This window comes from Nyctereutes procyonoides, unplaced genomic scaffold (genome assembly GCF_905146905.1).
Source record: "Nyctereutes procyonoides isolate TBG_1078 unplaced genomic scaffold, NYPRO_anot_genome, whole genome shotgun sequence".
In the NCBI taxonomy this organism is placed as follows: Eukaryota; Metazoa; Chordata; class Mammalia; order Carnivora; family Canidae; genus Nyctereutes; species Nyctereutes procyonoides.
The window spans coordinates 4615897-4630958 of NW_026575044.1; the positions used below are offsets into that span (position 1 = coordinate 4615897).

General features: G+C 35.6%; 1 protein-coding gene across 1 annotated transcript in view; it reads left to right on the forward strand.

Annotated features, from left to right (window-relative positions):
• The window catches only part of FMN2 (formin 2), a 363009-nt gene that overhangs the window by 185051 nt on the left and 162896 nt on the right, over window positions 1-15062 (forward strand). The window contains 1 exon segment of the mRNA XM_055323458.1: window positions 8581-8642. Within this exon segment, the coding sequence (XP_055179433.1) occupies window positions 8581-8642 (62 nt within the window).

Consider the following 15062-nt stretch of genomic DNA (forward strand, 5'->3'; position numbering starts at 1 on the left):
TCTTTTTGTTCTTTCCTCTTGGAGTGGTGAGATGCTCCAGAGACTTCCAGTTTCTAGCCTGAGAGAATAAAGGTCTGTCTGGTAGTTTTCTGGGCCCCATGATGGGGAAGAGAGTTGGCTAGAGGTAGCGGGGGACGCAGGATGGGGAAGAGGTTCTGTCTTCAATAATGCAGTACTGCATGTTGTCCTCATGTTTTCCGTGTAGTCCTCTGGTCTAAAATTGTGCTTGTCGTCCCTCTGCCCAGAGATTTTGTTTTAATTTCTCAAGAAAATGAACCTGACATACTTGAGGAGGACATTTTCAGAATGGAGATATAACCAATGGACAGATGCCACTCACCCAGAGCTCCTTGTTTCTGGCACTCCCCACTTTTACTCTCAGCTGGGACAGCTATCTGGTGCTGCCAGTTGCTTGGCCTTCAGAATTAGTTCTCAATGTTCCCCCGGACAGCTGTAGATTCGCCATTTGCAGGTCTGCTAAATTAGGTACAACTAGTTTCCATATTTTACTGCTGTCACCACCTCATCTTTCAATCCTTATGAATTTATATTTAAAAAAATCTCTCTACTATGGAGTAGAGAGTGGAACTTTAGGGGAGAGCAGAACTGAATACACGTTTTCCCTCTGCCATCCAAGGCAAAGATGCTTCCGTCAGTGTATCTGTATCACCAAATAAAATGAAGCAATTTAAATGCTATTAGGATTTATACCTATTTTTTAAAAAGATTTTATTTATTTATTCATGAGAGACACAGAGAGAGGCAGAGGGAGCAGCAGGCTCTATGCAGGGAGCCCGATGTGGGACTCGATCCCCAAACTGGGATCATGCCCTGGGCCAAAGGCAGGCGCTTAACCACTGAGCCACCCAGGCGTCCCTATACCGTCTATTATTCATTCACTTTCAGAATATTCTTTGAGGATCTTTTCCACTTGATGATTGCATTATTTGTCTCCCCTTCACACAAGTTCTGCTGTGCACTTACATTGCCATATAATTGTATGCTAATATCTTTCCATTTCACCAAACTGTGAGCTCCTCTAGACAGAGGAGCTTACATCTCCAGATCTGGTTTACCGTGCGTTTACAGAAGAGATAATAAATATTTTCAGAGAAAGTGAATAGCAACTACATCCCCCCCTCAAAGGGGGAAATTTTTAATTGAAATGTACAGTGGGTTAGAAATTATCTTCACATACGTCCTTTTCCCTGACTTTAAAGTATAATGACAAGTTGTTTGCAATTCCTTAAAGAGATCTTTTAGAAGATTTTGGTCCTCAGTGGCTAGGAGATGATGACAAGCTTGGAACCATTTTTAACCAAGAGATGCTTCTGATCTTTGCTACTTAAGATGAGTTTCTACTTGAACAAAGGTCTTTGCTTTGCTTCTAAGCAATTTGCAGAGCTGACTTCGTCTTAATTTTTCCTGTGGCTTCTGAATTCCAAATTCAGAAGTTAAGATGGTTTCTCTAAGCCCTTACACTCTTTCTTACTATGTCAGTGAGAAGAGGGCATGAACTGTAAATACAGGCTGATTTGCACTTGTTTTGTGTTTAAGCTTCTGCTGACTCTGCTCGCTTCTCATATACCTTATCCAAAATTAGTGTTGATGGTTTCCCTCTGGGTGAGACCTGTTTAGTCTCCCATATTACTATGGTACAAGTAAAACTCATTTTTCTTTTTGCTGGGAGTGTTTTCAACCTAGTTTGTCTAAAATCTCTCAATCAAAATACTGATTTGGAGAGATAACACTATGATATTTTTCATATACGAATGTTAAAGGGGCCATAATAACAAAAACAATCAACATTTTCTGAGTATTTGCTACAGGAATGGCAGTGCTTCTGGGTGTTTTACTTGAATAATCTCCTGCAAGAATCCTATAGAGTGGATGCTTTTATTCCATCCATTTTTGTAGGTTACAAGCAAATTGAGACATCCTATGTTAACACAGATAATAATAATTGGTGGGGCCAGTTTGACTTCAGAGCCCTGTGTGTTCTACTGCCTTCCAGTGGTACTTGTCAAATGATATGACGTTACATATTATTATGTTTGCGTTTGGTACTTGTCAAATGATATGACGTTACATATTATTATCTTTGCGTTTTATGTTTTTGCACCAAAAACTCATCTAGAATGAAGTTAATTATTTATGAAAGGGCAATCGGGGTAAGCGCATAGAATATTTAGTTTGTCTAGTCAAGTTAAAGGTACTGTTAATTTCCAGGAATTACTAACCTCCCAGCCTATTTCAGCCTGTCAACATCCAGCAAAGATTTTTTCCAAGCTTCCTTTTATGTACTTGTTTTTTTTTTAATATATATGGTGAAGTACATAACAATAAATTAGGCATGATCATGTAATTGTATAGGGAAGGATCTGTTAATATTATCTCATGTCTCTGTGTGTCTGTATATCATGCCTCAGATAAACTCAATCCCATTGAGAATAGGAGGCTCAGCTGATTTGATAAGCTATGCCTGTATGAGAAGTCAGCTTTCCTGACTAGTGCGTTTCTTCTGTCTGGTAAATCATGATGCCTCTTCCATTTATTCTGTGCCCTTAGAGTCTAATAGAAAAACAAAAACATTGATGAAATTAATACATGGTAGAGAATAATAGAGAGCCACAAGTTGAGATTTGAAATCTAAGGAACAAAGAGCCAGAGTTAGCAACCTGGCATGGTGGGCAGCCTCTTAGATGGCCTCCAAAGATCTCTTATTCATGCTCTTGTATGTGGGCTGAGTCTAGAGACTCATAATCAATAGAATATAATGGAGATGATGGAATGTCGCTTCTAAGATTAGGTTACAATGAGAAAGTGCTTATCTTTCGTGCCCTGTCTCACTCCCTCTGAAGGAAGCCAGCTGTCTTATTGTGAGCTTTGCTAAGGAGAGACATATCAGGCAAGAAACTGAGGCTCAGTTTAAGCCAACAGGCAGTGAGGAGCTGAAGCCTTTACTCTGAGGAACTGAATCCTGCAAACAACCACATGAGCTTGGGAATGGATCTCCCCATAGAGGCTTCATAGAAGATCTCAGCCCCAGCCAATACCATAACTGAAGTCTTATGAGAAACCTTGAGGCAGAGGCACCCAGCTAAGCTGCACCTGGATTTCTGACCCACAGATAATACACTGATAATATGTTTTAAGCCTCTAAGCTTTAGTGTAATTTGCTATGCAGAGATGGATAACTAATATTCTCAGTAATAAACACCATGAGGTTTTCTACTTTTGGGGGTCTCTACCTTCAGTTTAGCAGGTCATGTGGGAGGGAGGGATTAAGGCAGGAAATCATAGCAACTGGAGTCAGTGTTCAGGGAAGAGGCCATCAAAAGCAGCCTCAGGGCTGTCCTATCCCACTGGGGAGACCCCAGCTTAAGAAAACCCAAATAAACAAGAGTGGAGTCGTCAAACACTAACAGTGTTCCATTGCTTAAAATACTGCATTCAGTGAGAGTGTATCATACTGAATTACACCAATAAAGTGAACTACTTCATCTGGCTACTCAAAATATATGAAACATTTACAATTTGGCTAATAATTAATGTTTTGGGAACTTTTGTGTGAGTTTCTTTTAACATAACCTCTTTTATGCACTTTTTTGATCAGAAGCAGAGGCTGGATTCTCATTATCATGCAGTAATTCAGACAGATATGTTATGTCACACTCTAGTCTGTGAGTGATTTAACATTGTAGTAAGTTAGAATAAGCAACATGTCCCACATTTCTTGTGTTGAAGAAGCTATGTGTAAATAGCAAAGACTGAGTATCCAGGGAATGTAATACAGGCTTATGACTATCACCTGTTTGTGTCATTGTGTGTACAATGTCACGTGTCCAACACACCATCATTTCCCATGCTGGATCTAGAATTCTTTTTGTGTAATGTGATATCTTAAAATTAGAAGGAAATAGATTTTTTCTTCTGTTTGCATAGTTCATTTTGATACATTTTTATTACCTTAGGTTAAATTGACTTTTTTATATTCTAAAATAGGCTATTTTACTCTTCATTTTGTAACAGCATGGTCTAATGAGAAGGCGTTGGATGTCAGCAAGTGTGTACCAGTGGAGTTCATGAACTAAAGGACTGGTCTTAACTTTTGATTATTGAAAACAAATGTTCAATCCCAAACCTAATTTTAATCTAACACATTCCCAGCCTGTCTCCAGTTCTAACCAATGTGTTCACAGATAATACACATTTTAAAATTAATTACACAAATTATTTCAAGGCTTCTTGAATTATCCTTCTTACTATAAAATTGCTTATTTTCTTCACATGATAAACATATGCTACAGACAAAAGTTATTATCCCACTTGATAAAATCTCAGAGAAGATTAGTGTCTTGATCAACAATACACAGCCTGTTGGTAGAAAAGCCAGAAAGAGTACCATGTTCTACTTATCACATCCTTGGCATTTTATAAAAGTTTAAACTTAAAAATAAAAATGCTATCCACTTTGGTCTGGAGTGATTATTAACACATGATCATTTATAGTTTGTTTAAAGAGAATGGTTAAAACCTCCATATGTTCTAATCCTGGAAAGTCCATGTCCTTTACAAATAAATTAATAATCTTTTAACATGCAAAAAAGTCTAGAATTTCCTCTCAACACTTAGTCTTGCACTCTTCTGCATAAAAACAGGTGCTTCTTGGCTAAATTCAGAGTAACAAATTTATATATATTTATGGGAAAGCAATTAAAACTGCTCGGTAGACCCGCAGAAGAATGTTGAGGTGGGAAGTGTGAGGAGTCCCAGTCAACTTTCAGGCTGCTCCTGAAAGTCCTAGAGCGAAGTGTAGGAAATGAGTATGAAATATTTGCATAATCTGAAGCATAATCACATAAGCACCTAGTGGACTGTTAGAGAATAAAGTAATCTGAATTCAAGATTTATCACTAAATATCCTTCCTAATTTGGGATTTGTGTTTTGAAATCTAAGTCTTATGCCTAACAATTTAAAGGCCAAGTAAAAAGAGTTATGATGAATGGATTACAGTAGCTGTAATGTACGCCAGTCTGTCATTTAGTTGTGGTAGTTCATTGTTCAGGTGAACCCCTTAATAAATACAGGTGGAGTTTTTCTTTTTGGTTTATGAGGGCACAAAACACAAGGAGGAGAAAAAAGGAACTTGTTTAACCTGAAGTTAGATAATAAAGCTTATTAGAGCCAGAACAGTTGAACTTTTGTGAAAACTTGAGGAGAGAAATATAACTAACCAACCACGTGCTAGATTATTTTTTTTAAGATTTTATTTATTTATTTATTTATTTATTTATTTATTTATTTATTTATTTGAGATACACAGAGAGAGGCAGAGACACAGGCAGAGGGAAAAGCAGACTCCTCGCAGGGACCCCGGTGTGGCACTTGATCCCAGGACTGGGATTATGCCCTGAGCCACAGGCCGATGCTCAACTTCTGAGCCACCCAGGAGCCCCCACATGCTAGATTTTTTTTACTTATTCCTGCCTTTGGTCCCCAAGAAACCCAAAATCATCCTAATATTTTCTACTATTTCCTTTTCCCCTCACCCCTGCCCCCCTAAAGACACTAAAGATTGTCAAGTTAAGTGACAATTGAAGTAATGCAGCACTAAAGAAAAATTTAAACCCAGTAAGTTCATTTCCATGTCCTGGGTTCTTTCTACATCAGTAAACCATCCTATAAAGATAGAATTCCTTTTTGGGGGAAAAGAGGAACTATCACCTTGTTATAATCTCAAAAAAAGATGTTTTCCTCTTAAAGAAGGCTGAAATTTTGTACATGGAATCAGGGAATTTGTGAGGTGCTTTTTCCTTGAATCTTTTGCCATCTTAAAAAATGTATGTGTATTTCTATTTACAAAAATTCTTTAGCATTGCCATACCTGGAAATCCTAATTGGAGTGGTCTCTGAACATCTGGTTGTCTGCAGCCTTTTGAGGCTGAGAAATTGAGAACATCCACATCAAATAGCTCCAGTTTCAGGTCATTGTTTCTCAAGTCACAGTTAACCTGTGTAGTAAGTTGCCCGAATGATAAGAACACTTTACATATTATTGAGTACATGAGTGAGTGCATTGTTTTATTTCCTTGATTTTAGAATTTTATCAGTTAAAAACATACAGATTTTAAGGAAGGGAGCACTAGAAGGCACCACTAAATAGTAAGATATGAATTTTAGTCTGAGTTTTGATTTCTGAAATGTTAAAATGTGCTTTTTAAATTGAATGAATATAGGCACTTCAGTAACCTTAACCTTTCCCTCATTACTTCTTTTGCCTTTATTGCCCATCTTAACGTCCTGTCATTCCATTCATTCATCTGCCTGTATCTAATCATCTCTAATTTTCAGCTACTGAAACATGACTATATTGTTCTCTCAAAATTGCAATTCCCATCAAATTGCGTTAGCATCTCTCAAGTGTAAAAGCTAACTAGGAGAAAATTGTGAGGAAAAATAGTAACAGTATTTCTTTCCATGGTGATTTCCTTGTGGATGACTAAAAGTGAACTTTTATGGATTAGGAACTTTGGAGGACTTAAAGCCATACACCTATGGTTAGCACCACATTCCATTTATTAAGATATTCTTAAGGATCTGACATCTTGTGAGATAAATAGGTGAGAAACCTCAGTATATATGTAAAAAAAAGCTTCATGTGTGGAAGCTTATAGGAATAACATGTTTTAAGAGGATGGTTAAAGTCGGAGGACAATTGTAACTTTTATAAAGAATTTTGACATAAGTATGAATGATTTTATTGTGTCATTTTACCTTGTTCCAAGAATGAAATCTTACACTAAGTTGACTACTGGCATTTCCTTCATTGTTTTCCCATCAACCTTTTGCTGTATCATCAGAGGAATGTAGAAATACTGGATTATTATCTAATGAATTCCAAAGTCAGAGATCTTTGGATTTAGTGTAAGATTTTCTTTAAGGGCTAGCTCGACAATGCACAAATCCAAAGGGATAATTCCACACATGAATTTGCTGTCTTTTGAGTTTAATTCATTTTGTTACATTATAGCCATATTACCACCAGTGAAATTTTTTTATTAATCCCTTTTAATTAATTTCTGAAATATAATCCAAGTTAGTTTGGGCATGTTTTTACTACTTTGAGTCATTAAATAGATTGTGATATGTTTACCTTATGTGGTCTAAGGAATGAATAGATTTGTCTGAAAATCTTAATCAAATTCTTAGATTGATATTTGAGACATAATTTTTTGGAAATGGAGATAGTGGAATATTATTAGGGTGGAAGTATCATATTCTACTTACTACAATCTTTGTTGGTGAATCTGGGCTCTGTTCCCAGCTCCAAATAGAAATGCTAAATTATCTTGGTTAGATTTCTGATCCATCATATGCTTCAATTTCCCACTTGTCTTTTTAAATTCTTTCTTGGTATTTTGCCAGAGTCAACTAGAAAATGTCTCATGTACTTTAGGTTTTAAGAGAAAAGACAGTATAAAACGCCTCAATTATCAGAATAAATCTAACTAATTTGTGATGATCCACTTTGTGATTTTTCTCCCAGAAATCTTTAATCCCATAGGAGCTTCATTGGCTACTTGGCACATATCTGATCAGGGCAAATTCATGTCATTTCCAGCAAATATATATGTAGGTAATGCAGAATGTTTTTGATTAATCTGTGCCCAAACTGCGTTATAAAGCATACTGACTCCAAAATCCAACATGCTTCTCAGGCCAAAAGAAATGTATTTAAGAACATATTCCCAGTTTTTTTAAATTATTTTTTTATTTTTTATATTCCCAGTTTTTGATTATCCAGTCCTCTTCTTCCTTATATAACTGTGGGTAGTTTGTACTTTAAGAATTGATTTTGGAAAAAAAAATAAAATAAAAAATAAAAAAAAATAAAAAAAAAAAGAATTGATTTTGGGGGTGTCTGGGTGGCTCAGTCAGTTGAACGTCCAACTCTTGATCTCGACTCAGGTCTTGAACTCACAGTCATGATTGGAGACCCACATTGAGTTCCACGCTGGGCATGGAGCCTACTTAAAAAAAAAGTGAGCTTTTAAGGTTGTATCTGTGTTAATCTCAATATCATAATCAATGAATTCTCCCTTGATTATAACAATTTAAAAAATTATAACAAAATGCATCTTTCATTTTTATATGAAGTCCTTCAGTTTAGTGATTAATTTCACCTTTGTCATAAGTCTAAGAATTGGCAGATGTGAGTGCTTACCTCACAAAATCGGGTATTGCAGTAACAAGACTGATTTGCCTGTTTCTCTAGTATTAAGCAAATTTTTCAAATTCATGCATTTGGGCCTTGAAAGACAGATTCACAGTTTATCTTTGACTTTAGACTGGGTCATATTCATGGGATTTTGCATTTAAGGAATAAGTGAAAGTTTTAACACCCCTGCACCCATTGAAATTCCCTGGGCACAGTATTGGTAGTGGGGTAAGTGTGTACATTTAAGTTAGAACATTATTCTGGAGATGGTCACTGTTATTCAAGATGGTCAAACATCTTTTCACAGCTGGCTTATGGCAATTTATATTCTTTTGTGTTTTTTCCTTTTTTTCTACAGCTGTTGTGAACTTGGACAATTCTGTGGTTGATCTGGAGACCCTTCAAGCTCTCTATGAGAATGTGAGTAATAGAAGGAATTTTATGTGTGAGTATATAATACATACACAATACTTGCCAATATGCACATCTAGACTCATTGCCTTAATGTTCTTTAAGAAAAATTGATCTGGGTGCACTAAACTTCTGTTTATTAAGTCTGTTTATTAAGATATGGTCTAGGCAACCTACTGGACAAATGTGCAGTCTCATAATTTCAAAGATTGTGGTTCAAAGCTTGCAGCATATGAAGTCATTCACATTCCCTCTTTTGAAATATAATAGTCAATGCTTAATGTAGGGGTTAATTTGAGCTAAGCATTGTTCTTTGCACTAACTCCACATGAAAACTCTAGGTAGGATCTACTATTATCTCCATTTTCCAAACTTTAGGAGTTTTGTGGAAGTTTAGGCATAGCAAGGTCAGATGACTTGCTCAAAATCATACAGCAAATGTAGTATAGCTGGGGTTTAATTCATTCTGGCTCCATTGTTCTAAACTGCATAGTTTGCTTCACCAAGTGGCTGAACATTTCAAGCTTTCTTCTTGTAGCACTTTTTCTTAAGTTAGGCAGGAAAATGTATAAGTAACAGAGAAGTATGACTGTAGCATGATGTAGTCTGTGCCTTTGGAAAGTGCAATCTGTGTGGTGATATATAAAATGGTTTTAGATAAGACATAGCATTAAATAACATTTATTCACTTAGTAAAAAAGTGATTATCTTATTGGGGCCTTTACAGTGCTTCCGGATTATATTTAGGAGAAAGTCTCATCGTGGCTCTACTTTGTACTTGGTATCTTTGGGCTCTCTCTCTCTTTTTTCATTTTGTTTCTGCTCTTGACGCTAATGCGCCTGGTATGTAAGCCTCTGTTCTCTTTAGGGGCATGGCCTTAGTTGGTCCTTGACTTTTCAGCCCCAAGTTAAAGACTTCCTGGCTCTGGAAGACACACATGGTCAACAAGGATGCAGACTTTCTTCCCTGACTACTCCCTTGGGAACAGTGTATTGCAACTGCTTGTCCACTCTTGAACTTGGTACTTTTTAAACTTATGCATATGTGGTCTCCCCTGTGAAATTTAGACCTCTGTAGGAGAAAATATTTCTAATGGTATATCACATAGAATCTCTTGGTCAAGTGTAGAGTTGGTACCTGGTCAGCACAGCGAACATAGCAGTTAGATGGAGTCATTCAGAAACCCTGAGAGGGCAGATTTGAATAGTTGATTATAGAGTTGCCACTGCATGATGGAAAGCTGTAAAAAATAAATCATGTATTTAGTATATTAGTATCCTAGTGAAGTGGGTATTTAAAACATATCTATTCAGAGGTATAGAGAGTTTTAATTTTTCTTGAATCTTTGATACTAACTCTCCCCCAACCAGAGAGCCATATGGAAGAAATGAGGAAATACCAGGGAAAGGAATTTCTTCAACAAATCATAATGATATATGATGTTGGTATATGTGTAACTGCTTCTTATACATACATTACATATACATATATACAAGTGGTTAGTTATATACATAATTTATGTGTGTATATGCATGTGTTGTGTATATTATATGAAGATAGATGAATGTCTTAACTTGGTATATCCATGTGCACAAGTATACATAGAAAGAATACATAAATTGGGCACAAGTATATTTATGAGGGAAGTTTAATTTGCAGTGATTCAAAGTATTTTATTTGGAAGTTTTTTGCCTTTAAGAGCAAATTAATTTCATGAAATATAAATTTCTGATTGAACAAACTAGATAGCTACCCAGAATTTGTGTCTAATTTCTTATCATCATACTTTGTGAAGGTCAATTGAGTGTTAGCTGGAACTGGTTGAATTTGTGACTTTCTTTTTATTGTTGTCAAACAGTGGTTCAGGCTTTCGTTGTGGCAAGGAAACAATAGTGAGGATGGTTCACAGTAATATTAGTTCAGGTAGGAATAGTCTAGATTTCTTCGATAGCTATCTATGGTAGAAGAACTTAAAGAATCCATTATGAATAATAGATAATTGTATATAACATATACAAACGGATTTTAGTGCCTGGTTAACTTCCATTAAAGTACAATCCCAAAGAGGGAGAAATATTTGTTTTATCCATTGACAATATCTCCAGCATCTAGAGTTAAGGAATATTGGGCACATAGGAAGTATTTAGTAAGTGTTAAATAAATATTTATATGAGTTAATGAGTGATATCTACTGATAGAGTTTATTTCAAAACCTCTTTTGGGCTATCATGTAGTTTTAAGATCCAGTTTGTCTGTTCAAACTGTTTGGTACCCACTAGAAATAAGGATCTATATTGAATATCTATTTGTGCTATTTTTATTTATTTAGTAACTTAAGAGGATTTAGGGTCCAAAATAATTAATGATTCTTTTCTAGGGATAAATGCTGAGAAAAAAATTTGTGCTTTTTTGAGTAATATGCAACAGTTGTCAATAAACTTCCTCATTTAGCAAATGAATATGCCTATAACAAAGCAAGGATCTCCTTCTAAATTAAATAATTGAAATACATATTCCCAGCTCCAGCAAAGATGCATTTATTCAAATTCCTTCTTTTCAGTTGCTTAGTTAAGTCCCTTATATGTATGAATTAATTTAATCCTCTAAGTGGCCTTGCCTATGATTTCTGAAGAAGAAATACTATTGTTATCTAACCCTTTTAGGAAAAATGAGACAGAGAGTTCTCACAATTCCAAGCTGGATTGACACCTGGTCACTTCCCCTCAGGAATGTGCTCTAAGCACAGAATTTCCTGGCTCATGGTGATAACTGAATAGAGCCTTCAGGGGGGCCTGAGATAGCACTTTGTGGTGGAAATGAACATGAGATAAAAAGTCCTAAGAACTCTGTTCAGGTCCTAGCACCACAATTAAATAGATATATGCCATTGTTTTCAGTTTCCAGATTCTCATTTCTAAATGGGGTTCCTAATAATTCATTATAATATCACCTTTTTTCATCACTATCAAATAGATGTAGAAAGACTTTTCTAGATTACTCAATACTTTTATACTTTAATTTTTTTTTAAATAAAAATAGGTGTGGGCATAGAACTATGTCAAATTGCAGATGATTTCATCTAGGATTGGCAAGATTGAGGGTAACAAAGTTTGTGTGCCACGTAAATTAATGCAAAATTGGACCTTTCCCTCAAGGGTCTCAAGATTTTGCCAAGTGAAGCAGATTAACACTACATGTTTACAAGCAACATGAGTTAATAGAGAATACTTTTTAAGTTATAAAATTCACAATGATACTACTTTACTCACAATCATTTTATAATTTGCTTTAGCTTTTGAAACAATCTCAAAGATAAAATAAAGTTGCAGGTGTGGTACAAAGATAGATATATCATAGCTATAAATTAATTAAATATATATATATATATATATATATATATATAGTGCCATTTGCAAATAAATTGCCAACATTAGGCTCTATTTTCTCTGAATACTTGGGTGCATACTATCTACAAATAACAAACCTTTAACCATAATGGAACCATCAACATTAGGAAATTAACGTTGATATATTACTATCATGTAATCCTCGGAACCCAGTCAAATTTTGCCAGTTGCGCAGTGGTTTGGCGCCTGCCTTTGGCCCAGGGCACGATCCTGGAGACCCGGGATCGAATCCCACGTCGGGCTCCCGGTGCATGCAGCCTGCTTCTCTCTCTGCCTATGTCTCTGCCTCTCTCTCTCTCTCTGTGACTATCATAAAAAAAATTTTTTTTGCCAGTTGTTCCAATCGTGTCCTTTATATTTTGGACATCTTTCAAATATTGTTGTGCTTCCTGTTGTCCTTTCTTTGGGCACTTGCCTCTTTTGTGCTTTATATTAATTATCATTATGTGTGTATATGTCATATCCTTCAACTGAACTATAAATTCCTTGTTAGGAGGATTTGTATATTTCACATTTAGCATAATGGTTGGCATATAATATAATAATTACTAATTAATTAAGGAGTGACCTGTTTTTGTTCTCGATATAGTTTTATAATGGAGGTGAAAACTGTTTGTATCACTATATTTCAAATGCTGTATTTTTTGAAAGATCAGTGTAAAAGTGATGATCTCAGAAATATATTTTCAAAGATTCAGAATTACTGTGTAAATAAAGTTAACCATTACTATACCAGAAATATTTCATTATATTATGTGTGGTTTTCCAAAAAGCAGTTTGAATTAAAATAGCAACATTCTTTTGTAGGGTAAACAGCATGTTTGTTTCATTTATGTTGTAATTTTGGAGATTATTGCCTCAAGAGTCCCTTGTTGCTAGCAAAATCTTGCCTTTTCTTAGATTACCTAGAACCTTTTGAGTGTCCAGGGGACTGTCAGGCAGCTTGGGCTTTCTTTTCTCAATTGACACTAAATAACGCATACTTCAGTGAACCCAGATGAACCCAAGACCATAGAACCAGTTATAGTTTATTTTTTGTGCACAGTGCAGATAATTTTTTCCATGTTTTTTAGTTGCTGTCTGTATATTTACATGTGACTGATAAAAATAAGGTAGCATGCTGTATGAATGCACATTTCTGGCGTACCTTAGTGGGAGTCCTACTTCCCACTTCCCAAACTTTACAACAGTATCATAGCTAGATTAAAATATACCATAGTTTCATTTAGCGTGACAATATGAACATACTTTTAGTACTCTTTCCCTCCTCTTCTACTCCAAATCACACAAAGGCATACCCAGAAGAAGTTATAATTCTAGCTACATGAAACTATCCTAAGGTGACAGATTCTTCCTATTTTCATCTACAGTGTATCAGATAGGGTAGCAACCTATGTAACTATAATAGAAGTTTTATATCTTCTCTATGCTATTTACTGGTGTGGAATGAATGAGTGAATGAGCTCTTTGAAACAGCAGCTCAGCACAGTAAAATTTTCAGGCTATTTATCACTGCAATTCCTTTCCCTTTCACACTTCTAATTCCTTTCCCTTTCACACTTCCAGCTTCCTAACTCACATATACATGGAGATTAAGCCATCTGATTCATATACACCAGTGTTTCTTCATTGGCCATTACCATTTTCTCTTTTTCTAAAACAAATTCTATAAATACTTTTGTGTCTTCTTATGTTCCAACCAGTGAGATGTTCTCATTCTGTACTCATTTCTTCTCCCAGCTCTCCTTTGTCAAAGCATGCTCAGATGTCACTCAAATTTAAAAGGAAAATAAATAAGTAGCTTACTCTCTTTGCTTAATTATTTATCTCATTAAAAATATTTACAGAATGCTAACTAAATGTCAGACACTATGCTACGACCAATGCTCAGTAGTAGTAGCTTCTGTGGTTTGTCTCCTCCAGATTTCATAAATGATGCCTTCCTCTGGTTCATGTACACACACACTCAGAAAGAGAGAGAAGGAGAGTTAGAGAAGTCCAACCACAAATAGGCTCTGAACACATGTAATCGGTAGGGAAAGCATCTCTGAGGAAGGGATGTTGGGAGTGAAAATAGGAGTCACCCAAGAAGGAAATGAAAATGTTCTAAGCAGAGAGCACAGTGTGTGCCAAGATTAGGAAGCATGAAAGGAGTTAGAGTTAGCACACTGGGGAGAAGAAAGTATGTGTGAGTAAATAGCTCTGGAAGGAACGGGCAGAAAGATGTGGAAGCAGACAGTGGCTAGGTTTAGCTAGGGATTTTAGGGCATTTTAAGAGAATTGTGAAATTTAAAAATTTTCCCTTTAATTCTGTCAATTTTTACATCCTATATTTGGAGGCTTTCTGATTAGACCCATACACATTAAGATGTATTTTTGGTTTAAATGTCTCATTTATTATTATGAAATTATTTCCTCTGGTAATACCTACCTAGTTTTGAAGTTTATTTTAACTAGTACTTAAATAGCCATTCTACCATTCTTATACTTACTGTTTACATGGATTTTCTTGTTCTATCCATGTATTTCCAACTTACCTGTGTCTTTTTTTAAAAAGATTGTTTATTTATTCATGAGATCCAGGATAGCCCTACAATTTTCCATTCCAACTAATAGTATACGATGAATGTTCCAATTTCTCCACATACTCATCAACACTTATTGTTTTTGTGTTTTTTGTTTGTTTGTTTTTGTTTTTTGATAATAGCCATCCTAACAGGGGTGAGATAATATCTCATTGTAATTTTGATTTGGATTCTTCTGATGACTGGATATTGTACATCTTTTCATATACCTCTTGGCTGTTTGTATGTCTCATTGGGAAAAATGTCTGTTAAAGTCTTTAGCCTACTTTTTTTTAAAAAAAAAAGAGAGAGAGAGAGAGAGATAGAGTCAGAGAGAGAGTCAGAGTGCAAGCAGGGGGAGAGGGAGAATCTTAAGCAGAGATCATACATGAGCCAGAATCAAGAGTCAGACACTTAACCAACTGAGCCACATAGGTGTCCCTAACCTATTTTTTAA